Source organism: Blennius ocellaris (assembly GCF_963422515.1).
Source record: "Blennius ocellaris genome assembly, chromosome: 4".
Classification (NCBI taxonomy): Eukaryota; Metazoa; Chordata; class Actinopteri; order Blenniiformes; family Blenniidae; genus Blennius; species Blennius ocellaris.
The window spans coordinates 13,498,405-13,521,876 of NC_137653.1; the positions used below are offsets into that span (position 1 = coordinate 13,498,405).

The 23,472-nt window shown below is 43.2% G+C and overlaps 2 protein-coding genes across 4 annotated transcripts; both read left to right on the forward strand.

Moving 5' to 3' along the window:
• The first annotated feature begins 1,103 nt into the window (after window positions 1-1,103).
• On the forward strand, window positions 1,104-7,169 carry LOC308129174 (MAP kinase-activated protein kinase 2-like). Of its 2 annotated transcripts, none has more exons than XM_080494980.1 (10): window positions 1,104-1,525; window positions 2,720-2,859; window positions 3,276-3,340; window positions 3,431-3,510; window positions 3,640-3,766; window positions 3,943-4,018; window positions 4,128-4,252; window positions 4,738-4,823; window positions 4,911-4,991; window positions 5,706-7,169. In XM_080494980.1, exons 1-10 carry the CDS (start codon window positions 1,265-1,267, stop codon window positions 5,880-5,882), a joined length of 1,218 nt encoding a protein of 405 aa, XP_080351106.1. In that variant the 5' UTR covers window positions 1,104-1,264; the 3' UTR covers window positions 5,883-7,169. The 2 variants fall into 2 exon arrangements, with proteins under 2 accessions (XP_080351106.1, XP_080351107.1); XM_080494981.1 differs by having other exon boundaries at window positions 4,914-4,991.
• Window positions 7,170-8,751: 1,582 nt separating this feature from the next.
• Window positions 8,752-23,419, forward strand: pfkfb4b (6-phosphofructo-2-kinase/fructose-2,6-biphosphatase 4b). Of its 2 annotated transcripts, none has more exons than XM_080494978.1 (14): window positions 8,752-8,860; window positions 17,673-17,789; window positions 17,989-18,085; window positions 18,698-18,764; window positions 18,863-18,937; window positions 19,022-19,078; window positions 19,226-19,347; window positions 19,477-19,684; window positions 19,783-19,929; window positions 20,019-20,123; window positions 20,227-20,356; window positions 20,533-20,595; window positions 20,701-20,765; window positions 22,320-23,419. In XM_080494978.1, the coding sequence occupies exons 1-14, from the start codon at window positions 8,818-8,820 to the stop codon at window positions 22,377-22,379; spliced, it is 1,356 nt and encodes a 451-aa protein (XP_080351104.1). In that variant the 5' UTR covers window positions 8,752-8,817; the 3' UTR covers window positions 22,380-23,419. The 2 variants fall into 2 exon arrangements, with proteins under 2 accessions (XP_080351104.1, XP_080351103.1); XM_080494977.1 differs by lacking the exon at window positions 8,752-8,860 and adding an exon at window positions 16,257-16,421.
• Window positions 23,420-23,472: the final 53 nt, after the last annotated feature.

The following is a 23,472-nucleotide window of genomic DNA, read 5'->3' on the forward strand; positions in this document are numbered from 1 at the left end:
CACACCTAGAGACCATACACCCCAGTTATGTCAGTAAGCCACTGGAGTTGTTTCATGGTAAACTCCATGAGTATCGCCAACAAGCCGGTCATTTTGTCAGCGCGGCATCAGTAAGCAAAAAAGCACTGTTAGCCTCTTACAAAGTTGCCCACCACATCGCAAGGTGCAAAAAACCTCACACCATAGCAGATTTATTTTGATAATCAGGCGATTGTATGCAGAATGCTGGTGCCAGCAACTGATACAGTGGTTTATACAGATAAATAAATAAATATTATCAAGTTCTCAATGGTAGTACAATTCGGGGGGGGCCCTGAAAAAAATTATGTCCTCTAGGGGGGGCGTGACAGAAAATAATTGAGAACCACTGGGTTATTGTAACAACGCTACTCTGGACTACTTTTAGTGACATTTTGATTTGTCTAACCTAGGTGCTGAAAATCTATCATTTCGATAAGTCATACATACTATAAGAGCTATACTGATCCAGAAAGTTGGAAACCTGCGTTGTGAAGATTTGGTGTGTAGAAGTTTGTGACCTGGTCATACAGAGGAGCTCAAGAATGACCTACAGCAGGAGGCGATCATAAACAGACAATACCACCCTCTTAAGAGCCAATTACTTAATTAAAAAATTTTTTTATATGCATTTGTGCGTTTTGCACCTCCTCGCAGTGTTCCTAGTCATTTTTTTCCCCATCTGGTGTCTACTTGTCTTGCATCTTGTTCCTTTAAGAAAACTGTGAATGGTGAACTTGAGCCTCTCCGCGCTGACGTTGCTGCCTGGAGAGAGGCTGATGTGCGCCGCAGGAAGAGGCAGATAACGGGGATGGCTTCCAGCAGCCAGACAGGGGAGGGCGATCACATTTGACGTTATCGCTATTTCATTCATTTTTTTTTTTTTCAGTTCTGTGCGTGTGTTTCGTCTCCACGCAAGTGTGCTGTTTTAAACCTGTTAACCGCCTCAGCCGGTGCGAGGGGCCCGTTTCCAGACCTCCGCCCTCCTCTTGCGCACCGAACAGGGGGAGGGGGAGGGGGGGGGGGTGTGAATATATGTTGCCCTCCTCTTTTTTCTTCTTCTTCTTCTTCGTCTTTCCCCTTTCTTCTTCCCTCTACAGTGTGAACTGTGGGGTCACCGCGTCCTGCTCGGAAGCGCAAAAGTCCCGTGAGAATACGCGCGCGTGCTGAAATGCGCCTGGATATTTTCTGCGGCAGAAGCTGAAGACATCTCGTCTCCACTTTTTTTTTGGAGGAAGGAAAAAAAATGCATCATAACCAGGAGGAGCAGGCGGCGAACGCGTCCACGGCGCGCCACGGTGACTCCCACAGCCCGGGCAGCAGCGGCAGCCTGGACGGTGAGGGGGGCACCGCGGACCCCCAGACACCTGCCTTTTCCCAACTGGACTTCAAGAGACACGCAGTGACAGAGGACTATAAAGTCACCACGCAGGTCCTTGGCCTTGGCATCAATGGCAAAGTGCTGGAGTGCTATTGCAAGAAAACCGGCGAGAAATGCGCCCTCAAGGTTTGTTTTGCTTGCCTCTCTTCGGCTTTTTTTTCTCCCTCCCCGGTCATATACATATATGGGGGCCCGGAAATAGAGAGAGCGTTCATCAATTATTCATTTGCACCGTTTAATGGTGTCTTACTGTGCAAAGTAGAAATCAGATCACCATTCCATGCGGGGTTCGTATTTATTTGAAGGTGTCTTGTACAGCACTTGTGTCAAATTTGTGTGATCATATCAGACAGCAAAAACAACAACAAAAAAATGGCTGGTTGGAGAAGTTATTTGAAAGCAAATCCACTTACAGAGTTCAATAGAGTAGATGTGCTGTCTGGGAAGCTTTCAGTTCCTCTCTCTCTCTCTCTCTCTTTCCCTCTCTCTATAATTGTTGCGTGGACAATGGTGTGCTCTGTTATACTTTGCATAATCAACTGTGCCTCTGACATTTCAGCGAAGCAAAAATACATCTATGTCTTTTCACTCGTACTCAACAATATTCAGCTCACGATGTGTTGTTTTTTTTATGTGAGGCAGACAGATGTGTTGAGTAAATAAACAGCTGGCTTTAGGGTTGCAATAAAAGCCTCACAAACCGGAAGAGCAGTCCAAAGGGCACCTGAGTATGTTTACTTCTTGTAAAGTCTTTGGAGGTAAGCCATATCCGCAGTTATGGTGAGATGTTAAAAGCTATGTCCGTCAGTGAGCAGTTTACTGTGGGTGAAAAGTTACATTTGTGCATCAAGGCTTTGGAGGTAGTTTACTTATTGACTACTATCATGAATGGGTCATCTTCTTTTTTGAGCTGCTTTTGCAAATGTATTTTTAACTGGGATTTAAATGCCACGAAAGACAGAATGCCCTCTGCCTCTGGCTGGTATAATGCAGACAGTTCTATGTATGCAATAATTATCAGTTCAGTTGTTATGTTCCCAATACGTTGCCTCTAGAATATAAGCACTGAGCACTTTGCCAGGTATGTTGTCCGATTATAGTCATTGACCCCTACTGTGATATCTGGTTCCCCACCAATCAGGTCCTGGATCCCAGGTTGGGAACGATTGCTCTTATCAATAAATGACTTATTTTCAAATATCTTATCATTTACATTGATCAAACATCATTGTGTTTGCATTGAGGCATATAATCAAATGAACAAATGGCATGAAAGAATCTTCAGATTTGTACTGCTTTGCGTCCACATTGTGATAACAGATCCTCAGTGATACTCCGAAAGCCAGACGAGAGGTCGACCTGCACTGGCGAGTGTCTGGAGGTCCCCACATCGTACGAATACTCAGCCTGTATGAGAACCTTCATCAGGGGAAGAAATGTCTACTTATCGTAATGGAATGGTGAGAAACACTTGATTTAAGTGATTTTTTTTTTTTTTTTTTGTTAAGATCCACAGCAACATGTACACAAGTGTACACTCAGAGGACGTTATGAAATAAATGCATGAAAGCCACTGTTGGATGTATATGTAGCCTTGAGTCTTAATTGGTGGCGGATGAATCATAACTGAATCGATGCCTTTCGTCTGTTGCTTTTCCAGTTTTGTGTTCTTGGTAACTACGTAACGAAATGAAGTGAAACACCCATTAACCCAGATGCGACCAAACCAAGTCAACTGATTTCACATAGGGTTTGCGCTGTACTCTGAGCAGTACCGAGGCACAATGACCTGCTTTGTTTTGGTGCCATGATTGCCATGTTTGGCAGAGGTGTCCATACTGCCCCACTTCTCATCTCTTTGTGTATCCTGTCTCAGCATGGAGGGAGGGGAGCTCTTCCGCCGCATCCAGGCCCGGGGGGATCAGGCCTTCACGGAGAGAGGTGGGTGACGTCATACTTTCGCTAGTTTGAATGTGTTATATTCTGTACTGCGAGCCGCGCCTACACAGCTATGTCATGTGTGTCCATCAGAGGTGTCTGAGATCATGCATGATATTGGCACAGCCATAGACTTCCTCCATCGCATGGACATTGCTCACAGAGATGTAAAGGTATGGCTGCTCCAGTTTACATGTTGGGAGAATGCAGGGGAGATTTTTATTTATTTTTTTTTAACTGTGTAACCTCTACAAAGAATGACTCCATTCCTGTTCCTTTTCTTATTCTGATTCACACTCCAGCCAGAAAACCTGCTGTACACCACCAAGGAGACGAACGCTACTCTAAAACTGACAGACTTTGGCTTTGCTAAAGAGACCAAACTCCACAAATCCCTTGAAACCCCTTGTTACACCCCGTATTATGTTGGTGAGTATTTTGCATAATCAGAAGACTACTGTTATAATAGCCACGCATGTGTGAACTGTCCTTCACCTGTGTATTGTCAGTGTGTGTCTGCATATTACTGACTGGCTGCTTTGTCAATTTGTTTGTCATTCTCAACGTTATTGTCTGTTTATCTTTGTGTCTGTTTGTCCGTTCAGCGCCAGAAGTGCTCGGTCCAGAGAAATATGACAAATCATGTGACATGTGGTCTTTGGGAGTAATAATGTATATTCTGTGAGTATCATGTCTCTGCCTTAATGAAGTAATTGCATCTACTGGTATGCTGTGTTTTGATCAAAGGTCTTCTCTCCTCTCCTCTCCTCTCCTCTCCTCTCCTCTATAGGCTGTGTGGGTTTCCTCCTTTCTACTCAAACACAGGTCAGGCCATCTCTCCCGGGATGAAACAGAGGATCAGGTTGGGCCAATATGAGTTTCCCAATCCTGAGTGGGCCGATGTTTCTGAGGAAGGTCAGACTTTGGATTTGTATATAAATACAGGGAAAAGATTGAATGTTAACAAATTGTGGACAATTTGTGAATTGCTGTGAAACAATGGTAGAAACAATGGGGGAAGTTACAGCATGGATCTGTGCTTTATTGTCATTTGAAACACCACCACTAGATGTCGCCTGAATTTGGCACGCTGGTCAATTAACATCAATTTAATCTGGAACCATTATTGAAATCTAACAAAAACAAAGTGCATTATATTACCTTTAAAAACATCTATATAAAGAATTGAACTTTTATTAGGGGCATATTCAGGAATACTTGAATATGTCCCAAACAAAAGGGAGATATAACAAATATTTTGTCTGATTTCATCATTGTACTTCTATTTTCAATGTTTAGTATTCAACATCAAAATTTAAAAAAGAAAAGATTTGGGGTATATTTTTCTATTTTGTGGTCCACATTTGAGAGATTTGATGTGTCATGTCATCCATCTGCAGCCAAACAGCTCATCATTCAGTTGCTGAAGACAGACCCCAGTGAGCGGATGACTATCGGACAGTTCATGAACCATCCTTGGATCAGTGTAAGTTACCGACTTAAGCCTTGTAGCAGTCGGCTGTATGTGTCTGTCTGCTGTGGAATTGTGAATGCTCATGGTTTCGTACCACAGCAGTCAATGGTGGTTCCTTCAACACCTCTGCACACATCCCGCGTTCTGACGGAGGACAAGGAGCTGTGGGACGACGTGAAGGTAAAGCTATTCAATTTTCCTTTTGTCTTTAGTTGGAAAGGTGATTGAAAGTCAAGCTTCCAAATGCATTAATCTGTCTTCTTCACCAAAACAGAGAAATAGATAAGCTCCCCGGTGGAGTGCAGTGAGAAATTCAATTACCTTGCACAACATGTGTCACAATCGTAGTTACCGAACTTGTGAAATCTACTGCATGTTGAACATTCAATATTTAAAGATCAAGCATCACGCCACAGCTAATATAAAAATCACCATAACACAATAATTATCAGGAAGTTTTACGATGCAAATGACATCTGTCTTACAGTTTGATTTTATTAAGCGAGGTCACATTGAATGACATCTACACATATACTTGAGTAATTTATGATCTTGTTTTATATTAATATCTTCATCAAAATGACTATTAAAGTAGCCTCTGGTTCTAATGGAAAGGTTGCAGCCTATGTATATAGTATTGTGGGTGATTCGAGGTTAGAGCTCATAAATGCTAGAAATATATCTGAAAGAGTGAAGCCGATCCTTGGATGAATCTGTGAGACAATTGCAGAAAGTCGGCTGGATTTCATTATGACATCAAACAACAGAGGCTGCCAAGGTTGCATCCAGGTGTCAGAAAAAAAACACTCTCCTCTGGTCTGTTTATTCTCACAATGTGGACACAAGATGGCAGCAAAGTTCAGATTTAGTACACCAACGCTGTTTCCTTCACAGGAGGAAATGACCAGTGCTCTGGCCACTATGCGTGTGGACTACGACCAGGTGAAAATTAAAGACTTGGACACTTCCAACAACCCTCTGCTCAATAAGAGACGCAAGAGGCCCATGCCAGGAGGAGCTGAAGGAGCCGAGGAGGCAGACAGAGGGGAAAGGTGGAAGAGTGGCGTGTAATAGTCGCAAAGAAGCTGCATTTTCATGGACAGCATGGGGAAAAGTATTCTAAAAAGCTTAAGCAAGCAATATTTTCCCAATGACATATCACGTACGGTGTTGTACTTGTTGTTTGTGTCACTGCTCTCTTTGGTGAAAGGGATGTCACTCAACAATTTTTAAATGATTTTTTTTTTATTTGTTTTTTAATGTTTTGGAACTATCACTTTTAATGTTCAAAGTGTAAAAATCAGTCGACCCTCAGCAAACTGTCCAACACATATGTTGGATTTTAATCATGGAAAGTTGAGGATGAAGACGCACAGTATTGTAGTTTGCACACTCTGGTTCAATTCTGGGCCTTTCTGTGTAGACTTTGCATGTTCCCCTTGTGCATGCATGGGTTTCCTACAGGTCCTCCAGCTCCCTCCTATAATCCAGACATGCGTCTTAGCTGAGGTAGTGACTCCAAATCGATTGTTTGTCGCCCGTCGTAAGTTGCAGTCGGCTTCAGCTCCTTGAATTGAGCGAGTAATGAAGATGGCTGGAATTATATAGATTATGTGGTTAAAAATACAACAAATACATTACATTTTTTCCATTGTTTTAGTAGATGTCAAGAGTGGAAAAAGTAGCATTAGTTGTTTACCTACATGAAAGTAAAATGTGTCATTATATTCCTCTACAGCACTGCAAGGATTGTACCTCAACAAGTGACGATGAAGTGATTCACTTTTTATGGAGAACTTGTTCCATTGTACTTTACAACCACTCAGTATGTTCTGACTGTTTTTTCCCTAATAGTTGTGTCATTGAACATAATAGTGGTAGTATAGCGTGATATACTGTGCTCTGTTTTCATCTATTTCCACTTTTGTCATTCGTGTGTGTATATGTATATGGTGGGCCAAATATTTCCATTCTGCCTTTGAAGGTTTTCTGACCAACTCTTCATTTGTTTACCAGAAGCCACAGTGCCTATGTAGTGTTCATGAATTTGCATGATTCCGTTCCTCACTGGAAATGCAGCTTGTGAAATCAGTTACAAACTGCACTGAATGTGTTTCAGAGCAGCTTCAGGGGAAAGATTTAGGTTTAAGGTTTAAGATAAAGGGAGTTAATAGTCAAAGGGAAACAAGGACGATTATGATGGAATTCAGTGTGATTTCAGATTATGAAGGGTCTCTTGTTGATCTGTCGAAAAGGTTTTTCCTCTTCAGTCTGCTTGAACCTCAGTTCACTTCTCAACTGTCATAAAATCTCACGAGCATTTTTCTTTCAGGTCTTGTCTGTGAGAATATAAACACATTTAAATCAGAAAAAAAAAACTGTTTTGCGTATGTTTTAATCCTTTACATTAAAGAATCATGGACTGAAAATGTATTATAAAATCCTGCCAACCAAAGCTGAACTTGACTTAAGAAGGTAAGAAGTCATCTGAAAAGGGGGCACGCTCTGTGAGGAAGCACTGGCTAAGAAAATCTCTGTTTTGAAAAATCGGAATTTACAACTTCTGTCTCTGAAGTAAAAATAATACTGATTCAAAACTCTTTTTAAAAAAAGAACCCACACTTGAACTGTACACCCACTTTACACATCCCCATTAATTTCATATTCTCTATATGCTGAAGCTGCAAAGCTGTGGTGAATTGTAGAGAAAGTTTTAGTCATATTGAAAAGTGATCTATGGTGAATGTCCAGCCCAAACTCAGACAGACTGTTTCATGGCACATCAAACATGAATCCACTACAATTTCCTGTGTCTACTGTATCAAGGACCTACTACAGAACATGCTACTCCACCCACTCAACTCACATACACATACACAAAAAGAATGAGAGTGTGTCCTACTACTGATGTCCTCAAAGCTTTGAAAGTGTGTACGAGCAGCGCTGCACACACCTCGTGGAGTCTCTAACACATAACTTCCTTCAATAACAATGACGAGGCCTATCATCGTGGGTGTGCCTGTTTTTCTCCTTCTGTAACTCCTCCAGCTGTTTGTAACCACTCCTGTCCTTCCCTCTCATTTATCGTCATCCTCACTTGAACTCACAGTGGGAGCAGGAAGTGCACGTTCTGTTCAAATACACGACTCACACTTTTCCTGCAGCCTTGAGTGACCCTGAGGTTGTATCTTTGCACGTCGTATGCTTAGAGGCTTTCTTTTCCGTTTGAAATAGATTTGCTATGTTCCCACAGGACTACATATCGAAAATGGGGAAAAGTTTTTCCTTTGTGGTTGAAGCTGACCATGGTCTAAATGACAACAACCCTACATTTTTACCATCACACAGCACTGATTCTCAGTGGCCAGTGAACCAGCGAGCATCCCCGTGGCAGACGTCCAAGAAAAAGTATCTAAGATGAAGAACTGACAAAATGACTTCACTCCAGAGAATAGCAGCACAAATTAACTGGCTGCTAAAAGATGGAATCCATCTGCAGCAGTAGTTAACTCATGGGTAGAACAGTCCTAATCATGAAGGACCCACTGAAGAGAACCATCCCATCCAACTGCTGAGTTAGCATGTTCCCCCAGTGGCTGTACAGAGGTTTTCTTCAAATCACATTTACCAAAAACATGAGTAAACAAACAGTTTATCCAAATCAAAGTTGGATATATATTGGTATTAACTTTTTGAATAGAGTTTTCCCGTTCCAACAGTCACTTATACTTGCCCATGTGAATTTGTTGGGTTCTTCTCTGTATGAAGCACCTATAAGTGTAAATGACTGTGTTGTATTTGGTGCTATAATAAATAAAATTGAATAAAAATGTGAGTGTGTGCAAAATGTAGAGCGCGAGAGCGCGCTGACGGGCACGCGGCTGTGGGCGCGCCTCGCCGTGAGCGCGCGCTCTCTGGCTTCATTCATTGCTGCCTGAGAGCTGCTGGAGACGCTCACACTGTCCGCGGCTCCAACAACAACAACAACAGGCTTCGAACTGGGACCATGAGGGGCTCCTGCCGCTCGAGACACGCTCGGGACAGGACAGGTAGGGATAGGACAGGCATGCTGCCGGCCGGAGCCCGTCACTTTTGGCCGTCGCGTATTTCCGTGGCTGCGTGCAGCGCTACGGAGCAGCTGGCTAGCAGGCGGGGTGAAGTAAACAAGTCTGTGTCACGTAGGCTTCGCCTCGGAGCGGACAGGGCTCGAGGACAGGCGGGGACACACTGCGACACGGCCGGGGGACAGGGACTCCGGACCGGATAGTTGAGATTGTTTTGTCGTTGTTTTATCAGACTGCGTGCAAATGGCTGTGGTGGTTTCGCGTGCGGCTTTAGCATCCTGACAATGTGCAGCTGCCGCGGGTTAGTGAGCCAGGCAGTGACATGTGAGAGAGACCGTGTGTACACAACACGTCCTGCCACTGCTCACCGACCACACACACACTAGCATCAAACTGTCTGCGCCTCATCAAAGTTGTGACTGCAGCGATGTTTCTGGGACTGCTTGAAGTTTATCGAAGGCGATATAGTACGAAGATGACGTCTATATTGTGTGGCAGTAGGTGAAAGAGAAAGAGTGAACCTAGAAATACGTCCTGGAAGCCACGACCTTCCTGCTCACCTATAAACCCCATGTGTTATCTCTGGAGGTCTGACGATCCCCTACGAATACACTTCATGTGGACACACTGTCCTGTTTCTCGGAACAAACTCATTTTGGATTTGATTTCGGTCAGCAGTGGCTACGAGGTTCACTGTCCCAGCGTTCACAGCACCGGTTGGGACAGATGGAGAGAAAGATCTTTTATAGGTCAAGTTTGAATCCACCCTCCTGACTAAACAGGTGCTCTGCTGTAATCAAGCCCTTGGAGGTGACGTTCGGTTTGGATCTGCATGCGATTGCCTAATGGTGCTCTAATAATAGTCTGCATTCCAAAAAAACCCACTGAGAATCTGCAGGTGAGTGCTGACAGAATGGGTGAGATAATCCCGTGAAATACTTATTGTAACAGTATGCTGTTATGCAACTCTGCTCCTCATGTATGCTGGAGGGCCTGTTTTGCTGTGCTGTCAATGTTGACAAACACCACGCAGACAGTGCAGACAGATTCACTGCTGCTCTTTGTGTGTGTGTGTCCGTGTGTGTTTGGTCACTGCGCTTTAAATGTCTGTGGCCCGAGCTGTTGTGGCAGATGTACGAGGGATGAACAGAGCTCAGGCTGTGTCGATGAGTAGGAGATGTCCTCTGCCAGGCTGGCTGCCTGTCTGCCTACAGAGAGAGGTGGGGCAGAAAAACAGGAAAAACACACATGAGCATTGCTGTGTGTCTGTGGAGGCTGGTCTGTTTATTCTAGGAGCACAAGTGAACAAATGGAAACAGCTGTTTTGAATTGTAGCTGCAAAGTGTGGTGATAGGAGCTGACCTGCATAGTGTAAATAGTATTGACAGTGTGTTGTTCCTGGAGAAAAACTGCAGCGAAAAACACAGCATTCTATATATGATGTTGCGAGTGTCCGTATGTGTTTGGAGTGTGCAGAGGGATTGAGTCGTTCTCCAGTGGGTGCAGCAGAACCACATTATGTCACTACATGCATGGTTGTTGCGTTGCCCTGCAGGGTGCTCTGCTCACACTGCAAGACCGTTCCCTCTCTCAGTCATTCCCATTGCTTCATTTCTTTAATGCTTTTATCACCATCACATTTCTACAATAAATCTTCAGCGTATCACACTTCCTCCTGTCCTGGTTCACAGGCTATCACTCTCTTTGCTTGCTGCGCCACTCTCCCTCCCTCCTTCCCTCCTCCTCCTCGTCCTCGTCCTCATACCCTCCCTCCCTGTGTCTGCTCTTTATCTGGGGGAAAGTTCACCCGCTTGCTCAGAATCACATTAGAGGCTTCCAGCGAGACTGCAGCCTACACGAGCACTGCCTTTGGAATAACTCTGCAAATGCTTGCAGAATGCATCGACCTAATATTTTGAACAAGTGACCACTGTCTCATTAAAACTGTTCTATTGTCCTGTTCAACCTTGTGAGTGTGGCACTGTTGTCTTTGTGCATTGGAGGAATAAGGCTGGGTTATTTTGGGCTCGAGGAAATCATTCCTTCTGTCATTCTCGGCGCCTTGTGACGCCTCGTAAACACACGACTGATTCAGCATTGCCCTGCTCATCGACAGAAAAGCCCACATTTGATCGTCTTTGTGCAAAGCCATTTGTCCTGGATGTAATAATAATAATAATGATGTGTTTCCTGTTGATTCAATGAGAGGAGCCGCATCCTTTCTATAGCTTATGAAACATTTATGGTGCCTTGGTTTCGTGTTATTCAGTGGATGTTAAATTGGGAGGTATCGTCACGGCATGCTGGGAAATATTTTGAGCATCTTTGGTTCTGTGATCAGAAGCTATTTGTCGGATGGGAAGATCCTGTAATAAAGGCTCCTGTCTGTTACTAAGTGCTGCTTGTTTTTCTCGCTTTCAAATCCTATGCTTCACTTTAAGTTTGAAGGAGTTTACTTGTATTATTATTATTATTACTACCATTACATTTTTTTTTCATCTACCCCATGTTTTGACCAATATTTGTCCAAACGTACCATCGCTGTATTAATTTACCTAATTTATCATAATAGGCATTTTGGTTTGTTTATATTTCACATTGAAGTAAATATTAATGCGGTAATGTTTTAATCTATTGTCAAGTCATAATCTTGTTGAAGGAAATGAGTGATGGCCTTTCTGCTCAAAGGTCACACATTCTTCTTGTGTTGCAGTTTAGTTTACTGGAAGTGTGTTTATCCTGTGTTTCTTGTCCAGTTTCTAAATGTCAGTGGTGCTCGCAAGGGAATGTCCTGATTAGATTGGGGTCAATTCGAGTGTTTTTTCGGTGATCAGCGCTCGGGTGTGAACGACCCATAGAGGTGGCGTTGCCGCGGCTCGCGTCGCACTCAGACACTCACAAGTTTTAGCTGGAAAAGGTTTGAACCGTTCACACGCATTGTGGCTAATTTTAGCTTCTCACCCTACATTTATAAAATGTGTCAAAGTCAGTGAACACTAGGAAATGGAAAGGGGGGGAAAATAGGCCTGGTTCAACAAGCTACAAAAATACAAAGGGAACATAAACATGGTGCTCCTTGTGTCGTCATAGGCGGTTACCATGGAAACGTGACACTTCGCCAGTTTTAACTGGAGCAGCAAAAGCGCTAACTGCTATTTTTTTTTTTAATTTAGAGCACCAAGTGTGCTTCCTGGTTGAGAAACCACCATGATCCAGCTCTTGTTTTCATTTCATACAAAGTAACGGGTCCTGATTCACATGTTACTTTGTAGAAATGTAGCAATTCTCAAAACACTGCTTCTTGGATGGATGATGCAATATCCACTGTCATGAAGTCTCGACCTTCTTGCATTTTTTGTATATATTGGTTTTCATAAAGTCTAATCTACAGTCTACCGTCTATATCTTCTATACAGCTGGCAAGGGAACCCAGACAGATGACTGGTGTAAAGCCCCCCGGCACACTGCTATTTTTGACCGTCGCAGACAAAAGATGGCAACTGTGGGAGAATCGTGGCAAAATCATTGGTCTTGGCACTAAAATCAGTGGTCCGACGTCACGCTATCGGACGGGTTCAATTACGGCCGCGTTCACTTCAGACAGTGTCGGATATTTCGGGTGATGATGGCTGCTGCCACGGCCTGTTTGTTATGTTTACATGTAGTTTGTTTCCTTGTAAAGTAAAGTACCAGAACAGTGGAAGCATAGGTACTTTAAGCTCCCTTTGCGAAATTGACTTTTCAAGATGGCCTCTCTCTCTGAGCCATGGCCCCTTTTTTGTGTGTGTGTGTGTGTGTGTGTGTGGCGGGGGGAGGGATTTCTCGCCAAACATATAAATGCTACAAGAGTTTATGGTTATGTTCAGGATGTGTTGTTATTGCGCAATCAAGACATTCCCCATCTTCGTAAGCTGCGATTCCGCTTTCGTTTCATCATGCAAAATTTATGTTGCGGCCCAAAGTTCATTAGATTCACGTGGAACAATATGACTCGCTGTGAACTTCCGTAGGAGCCTTAAAGGTCTATTTGCGCCACAACATTTCAAGTGGAAATGCGTCGTTTGAAAACAATGTCGTTTTCATGTAGGGCCACTGTTTTTTTTTTATATAATAAAGCCACGTGTGCATGCAGTATGCTATAAACGGTGTGATCCAAACATGTGAGCCAGGTGTTGGTGTCGTAAATGCACACCTTATTGGAGAAGCGCTGTTGAATTCAGTAGCGAAGTGTGCACACTGCATTCTTTGTTATCAAATGAATCCTTCTCGCTCGTGCATGGAACGATTTATTATGACCATGTGCAGTAGCAACGCTTCAAAAATAAAGTTCTGTTTTCACTCTTTACGTGAAGACGACGTATTTTCAAAAAGTTGCTTTCAGTGACTCCACGCACTGTCGTCCTATAAATAAACCTCTGGATCACCTTGAAAGTTTCCATTTTCACTTGAAAACATCGTCGTGTCAACAAGAGCTGCAAGAACTACTTTGTTTGCCACATTGTACCGCAGTGAGGCAAATTACTTTGTCACTTTATGTGTCGAGATTTGCAGTCTTGATTCCAAAATAAACCTGCGCTGGCAAAGAGTTCAGACTGGTGCTGAATTTAACTAACCAGCTGGAGTTTGACAGGCGGCTGTGAAATGTTTTTTAATACAACGCACCTTTGTGCTAATGTCGGCGTGGGTGTGTCATTGTGTGGCTGTTAAGATAAAGTGAACCTTTAGCCACATTCTGCTCCTCGTTCTTCAAAGTCCTCCTGTTGCTGACTGTCTGGACGTGAATAGGTCATGAACAGTCGGATAACGCAGAGGGAATTAATTATATGAGAATGGTAACTATAGCAACAAACCTGTGTGGATGAGAAAGTCGAATAAAAATGTTCTCATAAGTGAGAAGTGAAACCCATTTGAGGTTTGTCAGCAAACACTTTCCAAATGTTGTTTTTGTCATATGTTGTCTGTTCTGTGATCGTACTGCACAGATTTGCATTTTAATTATTGTCACGTCACACCTGTAACATTTGTCAACGGGAAAGGATCTACAGGTTTGGGCACAAATGTGGATATGAGGCCGCGAACTTAACTGACACCAGCTTTATTGGTTAAACTTCTTTAAACACATTTATAAAGGTAGTCTCAGTGTAACTTCACCTATAATATGACACTTGAACTATATTTTGTAGGTGTGCTCAAGTGTACGTCTGCTTTTTGAAAGAATCCCGTGAAGCGGTTGTCCTTTGTCTGGCTGGCAGTGATCAATGCCAGACACAGTGGAGTGAAGTGTCTCTGTGATGGGATTACTGCTGTCAGACACGACCTTTGGTCCTGTTTACTGCTGCACTGGATGCCTGGCTGATGACACACATGCTCTTGTGTGACACACTCTCTTAATTGGAAATTAATTATTACACCGAACTGTGGAGGCTCCCTCTGGAGATGATAAGCTTTTAGGTTTGTGAGTACACAGCACCCTCTGGTGTCGAAACGGTGGCATTAGGAAGAACAAAAAAAAGGCTCTCGAGCCACAGCTCCCTCCTGAGTGCCTTCACTATTTATAAATAAAGCCAGACTACAGATAAAAATGAGACAGAAATCTAAATTAGTTTGTATGAAAATACATCTTGAGAGAGTTTAAACTGTCACTGCGGTCAATCCAAAATGAGCCACTATTTTCCTTAAATGCTAAAATGTCTCAGCTTCAACATCTGACATGCTGATTATGTTGTACAAAGAATAAAATCTGATTTTTTTGCAATCCGCAGATCTTTCCATTATTTTTTGTATCTACTACGGCCCTCCAGGATCTGAGTTTCAGACCCCTGGACCTTTTATGTGATGATGTTGAGCAGTGTCTGGACAGAGAACAATCAAAACTCCCACTGAAAGGCTCCAGTCTGGAATCGAGCTCAAGTACATTTGCTGGGATGCAACACAGCTTACCACTGCTGCACTGTTGCGACATTTGAAAGGGAAGTTTTGAATCGGCTGTCCTCTAAAGTCATGATCAGCCACATGCAGCAGAGTTTGCATTTTTCTCACATGGTCATGTTGTTGTTGCAAAAACTTTAAAAGCAAATACATTTTGAGGTGTGACAGCTGCACAATTGTTAAGTCAACAAAGTTTAGTTCAGGAGTCGTAGTTGACACTATAGGAATCCAAAACTATCTGTTATGAAAACACTTTATCAATGTTTTGCTTTATGCTTTCTCTTTTTTACTATAATACTATGACAATATGCACTTTGAATATGTTACATATTCATTTAAGCTAAATTCCTTTCCGATTTTTGTTTTCACGTAAAGAAAGCAATCTAATGAAATGTTCTGCTGTGTGTTTGTTCCTGAATGGCGTGTGATCACGGGTATTGGGTCTGGGGGACCCGTGACTCCTCAAAACGCCAGTCTTTCAGTTTTCTTGAGCATGTGTTTTTATCTGAGCTTCCCGCAGTTTGCACGCCCTCCTTGTTTCCCCGTCCCTCTCTTCTATTGGCTGCCGGGTTCTGGGTCTCGCCTCTGATTGGCTCGTCTCTCGGTTGCATCCTCTGCCCATGTGTGCTGCATGTGAAGGCCTCGGCGTTTGTTGTTCACAGAATGTGCGCTCTGCTGTCGTTATTACGGTAATTCCCTTAATGAAGAGGAGTCTTCTGAGAAACAGCTGTCTGGGGTGTATGGAGGTGTTTTTCATGTATAATTTAAGGCCAGCACACACTACAGCATTATCGGACCGATTTTAGTCCCGATCTCCACCCTCCCGAGTATCGGGGGCAAAGGCAAAGGAGTTAAGATTGAAAACAATAAAGTAGTACACAATGTACTAGTAATAGTAGATCACCAGTGGTTACTCACAAAATATAGCATAGCTTTGCTTTAATAAATACTGTTTGACTCTTACAATACCAACATAGTTTCCGCTCGTTTCATTTAAATGTAACTGTAAACTATAAGTTCCCTAAATATGCATGCTCATTATGTCATTTTGTTCAGGGTGGACTTTTAATGTTATATGCTTATACCAGTAATCCCTTGGCCCCATTATATATTATTTACACTGTCCGTCTGGAATTTATGGTATTTATGTTCTATTTATTGTCTTTTTCCCTCCCACAATTGGGCTTATCCCGTCGAATTAAACTTATCTTTTAAATTATTTGAGTAAAACATAATGCAAGAGATGTTTGCAGCACTTATTTGTAAACCAACTCGATAAAGTAACGACAAAAAAAATACTGATAAATGTAATGGGACAGCGTGAACTCCCTCAACTCGGAACACTGTGGACTGCGGCGTTTGCGTTGCGCGCATACTGCGGTGTTTACGGTAAGAAGGAGCTGCTGTTCCTCAGCTGACATCCTCCCCCTTGCAGCCGGCCGCTGAACCACACCGCCGGGGCTGAAGCCCACCGCCTCAGTCTGCGCGCATCAGCCGCTAGTCACAATGTTAGACAACGAGGAGTTCATGCTGGAGGCTCTGCCCCGGGAGTTGACCCAGAACCCACTGAGGAAGATTTGGATGCCCTGCAAGACCGGACACATCGCGCACAGACGCGGTAAGATGCAGCCGGCAAGTGCGCAGAGGATGAGACTAGGGGTGGGTGGGGGGGTGATGATGCAGGGCGTCTGCTCATCCCTCTTTTGAATTATTTATCCTCCGTTCATTTATTTATTAATTAATTAATTTTTCATCGGGTGGGGTTCGATATCGGTTTATTTCTCGACCCGTTAGATGAGTCTCGTCAATTGGCGCGACGCGCTGCAGGTTGAGATGATGCGTTTTTTTGCGCCAGGCTGCGTCGCATCATGTTCGGCTTGTCTGGCGCTTTATTACCCGATATCACGTGCACTGAGGTAGATGGGAATCACGCTTTTGTGTGTGTGTGTCATATGTCATGACACGCATAAATCCTTTTCCTCTGGACTTTTGATTTTCCTGGCGGATCGCCCTTGGTGGCCAGTCTGGCTCCGACACTGGTCTGCTTCCCGGCCCCCAATCGAATTTTCTGTCTCGCTTTTGCTCTTTCTCTCTGCTGGTCTCGTTTCTTTCCACCTTTTTTTTTTCTTTTTTTTTTGCTGAGTCAAGTCAAGACCCCTCCCCACTCACCAGAGCTGATAGTTCTCTCTTCTCAAGCTTTCCAGCTCCACCAGAAACAAAATACTTTGTATCTCATAATGTTTCCATGCAAGCGAGGGCACGAATTGAGTTTCTTTATTTGTAAAAAGGAACCGTGCATATTCAGGAACTGCCACATTGAATTAAGACAATAGTGGCATCAGCAGGAGGACATTGAAATGCAAAATCTTTAGAGGAAGGTCTGAATGAGGAGCCATTGTTGATTTCAGGCCAGAGAAGTGATCACTGCAACGTGACCCAACATGTTAAGACGTGGAGGTTGTTTCACTTAATTTGATTAAATGCCTTAATTAGATTGATCAATGCCCACAAGGTTGTTTAAACTTTTCTTCTTCTGTTTCTCTGTGTTTTTCTTGGTGAATAACATGATTTCCTGTTTATTTTCATGGTGAACTGTTTTTTTTTTTCTTTTCACGACCCCTACTTCCTCCTCCAAGGACCAAAGTAGGAAATGCATATGCAATTTAGAAAATTATTATATTGCTCCTTTTTATGCAGGTATCAATTCCAGTAATTGCACATTTCTGTACCTAATGTCATGTACATTGAGAACATTGGCATGCAAATGCACATTGACATGCAAATGACTCAAATTTAACAGGAAGAACAAAACATATTGATAAAAATTTTGTTTGTTTTTTGTTTTTTTTTGTCTCGTCTTTTGTTTCAGTGTGTATGACAAACTGCCCGACCCTCATTGTGACTGTTGGACTTCCTGCCAGAGGAAAGACGTACATCGCAAAGAAGCTGACTCGCTACTTGAACTGGATTGGAGTGCCGACCAAAGGTACAAGCTGCCGCTCCACAGAAGAATCTTTATTTAAAACATACGTCTTCCGAGTATCATCGGTCATTGCGAAGCTTGTTTATGACTGAGTGTTCAGTTGTCTTGGGAGATGATGAAGAACTGCAGTTGTAAAGGGGGAATGAGAAATGTCTGTTGTCCCCCTCCTGTTTAAAATGCATTGCAATGTCGTCCATTCCAGAATTTAATGTGGGGCAGTACCGGAGGGAGTGTCTGAAGATCTACAAGTCCTTTGAGTTTTTCCGTCCCGACAATGAAGAAGGCCTGAAGATCCGACGGTAAATAGACACTCTGGTCCCGTTGGCACAACAACAAAAACGCATTACCAATATGTCCCTGTACTTTGATTGACACGATTCCCATTTGAAATTTTCTTGTATTTTACCTCGTCTGAACTCTTAACGCCACATTTAGGAGAAGTACCACTTCTCTCTCAGTCCAAAACAAACAACCCTTGTACTTTATAACTGAATGAACAGGAAGCCATTCCTGCCATTGGTTGTTGTTGGGTTTTTTTTCCAGGGTTCTGATTGGCTGGCATGGCTTTATGCTTCTCGTTCCACTGCCACTTATGGGTTATAGGGGTTTGTGTGAATGAAATGTTTTTTTGGGTAAAACATAGAGGGGGGAAATGTCCGTTTTTGTAAATGCCAACCAACAAAACACTTGTACCTCTGCACTGCTTCATGAGTGGCTCGTTTGAATAACGGCTGATGAGGTCATCAGCTGGATTGAAAACACCTGCTTGTTTTTTGCTCATGATCGAACTGCCTAAATGTAAAATCTGTCAAATTGCACACACAAAAAAAATCATACGATAATCTATAATGCCACCAAGACTGAGTTCGATCCATTTCAATCCTAAATCTACGTCCTGTGGTTTTCTGCAGGCAGTGCGCGACATCGGCACTGAACGACGTCCGGGAGTACCTGAGTGTGGAGGGAGGACAGGTGGCGGTGAGTCACGTTTGCTCTCCTTGACCTCTGCAGAAAACAGTTGTACAAACAAACGTGCCTGTGCTGCATTGAGGGTGTCTTCTCGTTCTGCCTTCCAGGTGTTTGATGCCACCAATACAACAAGAGAACGAAGAGGGACCATCATCAAGTTTGCAGAGCAAAACGGCTTCAGGGTGAGTTTAAAGGTCTTTTGTGTTTTCACATTCGTAAACGTTTGCGAGTTTCCACCAAGTTAACAGTTTTCTTTCTCTATTCAGGTCTTCTTTGTGGAGTCTGTGTGCGAAGATCCAGATGTAGTTGCTCAAAATATTGTGGTGAGTTTGGCCTCTTTTTCTTTATTTATCAATAAATTCCAGATCGATATAAAAAAAAAAAAAAAGCCTTCAAGCAGGAAAGAGCAGTGACCTTCACGTTATTTCCTTTCTTAACATCCTCTCCTCTGTGTGCTTATTCTTCTTTAGCAAGTCAAACTGGGGAACCCAGACTACATAGACTGCAACTCGGAGGAGGCCGTTGAGGACTTCATGAAGAGAATCAAGTGTTACGAGTCTTCGTACCAGCCTCTGGACGAGGTTCTAGACAGGTGAGGGTGACCTGGAGTGACACACTGCTCGCAGCTCTGCTTTGATCGTGCTTAGAGACTTTTCCGTGTGGCCTTGGGTTGGATTCACTCGGCTCCTCTTGACACAGCTTATTCGACGTCTGGTTTCAGGGACCTGTCCTACATTAAGATAATGGACGTGGGCCGCCGTTACCTTGTGAACCGCGTGGTGGACCACATCCAGAGCCGGATTGTCTACTACCTGATGAATATCCACATCACGCCGCGCTCAATCTACCTGTGTCGGCACGGCGAGAGCGATCTCAACATCAAGGGACGCATCGGAGGAGACTCTGCCTTGTCCGCCAGAGGAAAAGAGGTGTGTGTGTGTGTGCATCTGCATCATCAGTCCCACAGGTTTTTAGCAGAAAAGTCGTCGTTTTTGATTGTGAACGATCCAAATCTTGTTCCTTCCAGTTTGCCAAAAAACTGAGGAAATTCATCGAGGAGCAGAACATCAAAGATCTTAAAGTTTGGACCAGCCAGATGAAGAGAACGATCCAGACGGCAGAGTGCCTGGGAGTGCCTTACGAACAGTGGAAAGCGCTCAACGAAATAGACGCCGTAAGTACGGACTTCTCAATCTTGTCACAAGATGGTGTGTGTGAGCCCTGGTGTGAAAGCTGAACGCATCGTCTCCTGTCCGTCCTCAGGGTGTGTGTGAAGAAATGATGTACGAGGAGATCCAAGAGCACTACCCTTCTGAGTTCGCAATGCGAGACCAAGACAAATACCGCTACCGCTATCCGAAAGGAGAGGTGAGAGTTTAATAAGACCCTCTCCGGAAGTCTTTACACTTTACTTTCTACGCCTCGGGGAAATCCTTCCGAGCGACTGAGCGCCTTGCGGTTTTCCTTCCAGTCGTACGAGGACCTGGTGCAGCGGCTGGAGCCGGTCATCATGGAGCTGGAGAGGCAGGAGAACATCCTGGTTGTGTGTCACCAGGCCGTCATGCGATGTCTTCTGGCGTACTTCCTCGACAAGTCTGCCGGTGAGATGTCTGCAGTTTGTTTCCGACAGTTTTGTCAGAATCGGGATCCCCCCAAAAAATAATTTTTTGAAAGGAATACATTTACTGTCACTCTCCAATGTGATTTATCTTGAAGTGTGCCGAGTCATGAACTTGCTGGAATATAAGAACCTCCTGTATTCTGTCTCTTTCTACAGATGAGTTGCCTTATCTTAAGTGTCCTTTGCACACCGTGTTGAAGTTGACTCCAGTGGCCTATGGTGAGTCGCGGTTTATATATATAAAAAAAAAACACTGCTGTGTGTAATCCGGAAACAAATCTCATCAAGTTTTAACTGCCCTCTGTGTCTTCTTCGCTCCGCCAGGGTGTAAAGTGGAGTCCGTCTATCTGAGTGTGGACGCTGTGAACACACACAGAGACAGACCCGAGGTAGGTATCACAGGCAGCACTTAGAAACGCGTCACTGCAGACGACCCGCTGACCTCGGTGTGTATTCAGGCTGATCTCACGAGGACCGTCTTTTCACACGCCGGAGACTGTGACTTTGTTTCAAACGTGCCTCACGAGATATTTTGGGTTAAGCCCCCACCCTCTCCCCCTCCGGCTGATCCATCCCTTTCTTTCCATTAAAACAAGACGGTAAACATTTCACGCAGAGGCGGAGCAAAGTCCAGTCTCCATCCACCGCCGGCCTCTGACAAGCAATCTAAACTGTGACACCACTTACCTTAAAAGTCTGTCCGGTCAAGAAATGACCGACGCTCCCATTTCAGTTTTATTAGTATGACTCGGCAGACGGTGCAGCTTTACTCTCAGTAGGACGTGCAGAACCGGAATCTAGTTTCAGGCTGAATCCTTCGCTTGTGTGTGTGTCGACAACGACGTGAGAAAGAAATCTGGCATTATTGGAGACTTGCAGGAATTAATTGCTTTTTATTTGCACATCGTGAACGAATAATGTTGAGTTTAGTTAACCGAAGAAATGAATAGCATAGAAAAAAGGAGTGCGTGTGAATATATTATCGAAACTCTACAAGATTGGAGAAACCTTCTTAACTTTTGAAATAGTACCTGAATCATTTCTGTATCACTTTTGTTTTCTTTGTATTTTCATGGATGTGTGTCGTCTTGCCACTTCTTTAAAACTGTGAATGATGCTTTTCGCCAACGTTTCTACCGCGTCTAAAATTACGCACAGTTCATTGTTTGGGTAAATCCCGTGCTTGAAGCTAAATGTGTATCCATCCTCATTGTTGTTTACATTCTAAATGTGAAGGGTGATATGCAGTGTTGACCAAAATTTCAAACCTTTTGCACATTGAAGAACGCGACCTGTTTTGATTCTGGAATGCGTTGACTGTTTGAATCAAAAGCTCCATCGATTTGATCCATTGTAACTCATTCTAATGTTTGTAAAAGTTTGCGAAATTGTAAATCTATGAATAAATAGGTTTCTAAGCTAAAGATCTTCTTTTTTTTTCTTTTTTTTTTTTCTGGTGAAAACATTATTTTGTCCCAAAGCCAAATTTCACTCTCGCATCTCCCACCATCACCAGCCTCGTGCTCGTCTGCAGTTTGTTCAAGCCCTTCACAGGATCACGTGTAGCCGTCATCCCTTCATCATAACGGGACACGTCATCTCTCTGAGTATTGGGAGTATTTTCTGTCCGCAGCAGGAAACACTACCGAGTTTCCATCCCGCGTGTTTAACTCGTACTACAAACCTTAAACATGTTTTGGACCCAAGTTCTCACATTAGTGTTTCGTTGTGTAGCTTTAAATACTGTTGCTGTTCTCAAACAGGATTTTCTGGCAAAGAAATTTCTTTTGAGCTGCTTTACGGGGGAAAAAAAAAAAAAAAGAAGTCATCTGTGGCGACATGCAGTCACATCATCTCGGCTTTGTTCACATGAAACTGTTTAAACCTGCAGATCAGGCGTGTAGGACTGTTAACAAGCGTTTCCCCTCTCGCCACTGTTTCAGAATGTGAATGTGCAGCGCAGCACTGAAGACGCTCTGCAGACAGTCCCCGATCACTTCTAGCAGCACTCCAGACCTCTGAGCAGCTTTATGGGAACGCTGCCGCCCCCGCCTGCCCGTCACGGCAGCTTCTTCACTCGTACCCACATTTGTTCCCAGCGTCCCACACCGTAAAGCACTTTCACCAACTTTCATCCAGTTTTATACGTGTTTTGTTTGGATTGTACAGTAGCTTTGACTCTGTGGGAGGGGGGGGGAAAGAAAAAAAACGAAAGGCAAACGCCATTATTTTTGATATGTGGTTCCACTGTTCATGGTGCAATAATGACATTATCACGTTTTGACAAATTCCTCCCATCTTTCTATTTAATATCCACTGTATATTGTGACTGTGTGTACTGCCACCAGAACATGTTCTTACAATATGAAGATCACGTATATGTATATATAAAAATAATCCCAGAAAAGTCAGGGGACACTTAAATTACAAGTGATTATCTGTGTTTTAACAGTTTTCTCCATTTCCTGGTTGTTGGTTTCTATTTTGTAGTTTGAAAAAGTAAAAAAAAAAAAAAAAAAAAAAGCAGCTGTGATGGTTCTGTGTATGTGAACAAACTAAAATGAAGATCTTTTAACATTCCAGACGAGAAGATAGAATTCTTCACTGCGAGAGCCACTAAAACAATAAGGCGAAGGAAAAAAAGATGCATGAATACATGTGAGGTTTTTTTCCCCCTTTACTGCATTTCACATGCTTTAAAAAATAATCTTTACTGTTTCTTCATGATTGCTGTGAAATTAACTATATTTTGAGGTGTGGGGTTTGTTTTTGTTTTTTTCCTCCTCCAGCACACAATGGAAAGTGATGTCTCAACCAAATGTCACACTTAGGACATCTTTAGGCCACTAAATTATTTTATGTTACAATACCTCTTTTTATGTGGGAATCTAAAGTCCGGTACTGTGTATGCATGTTTGTGAAATAGCTTCCATGTGTTTTATTCCTTTTTTTTTTATGAGAACACTGTACATTGTATATGATTGTGCTTAAAAACTATTTTCAAAGGCCTTGTTTGTTTGTTTCAAACTGTCAAAATCTCAATAAAGTGGAATATTTCTAACTCGTTCAAGACTTGACCAGCTTAGGAAAAAAAAA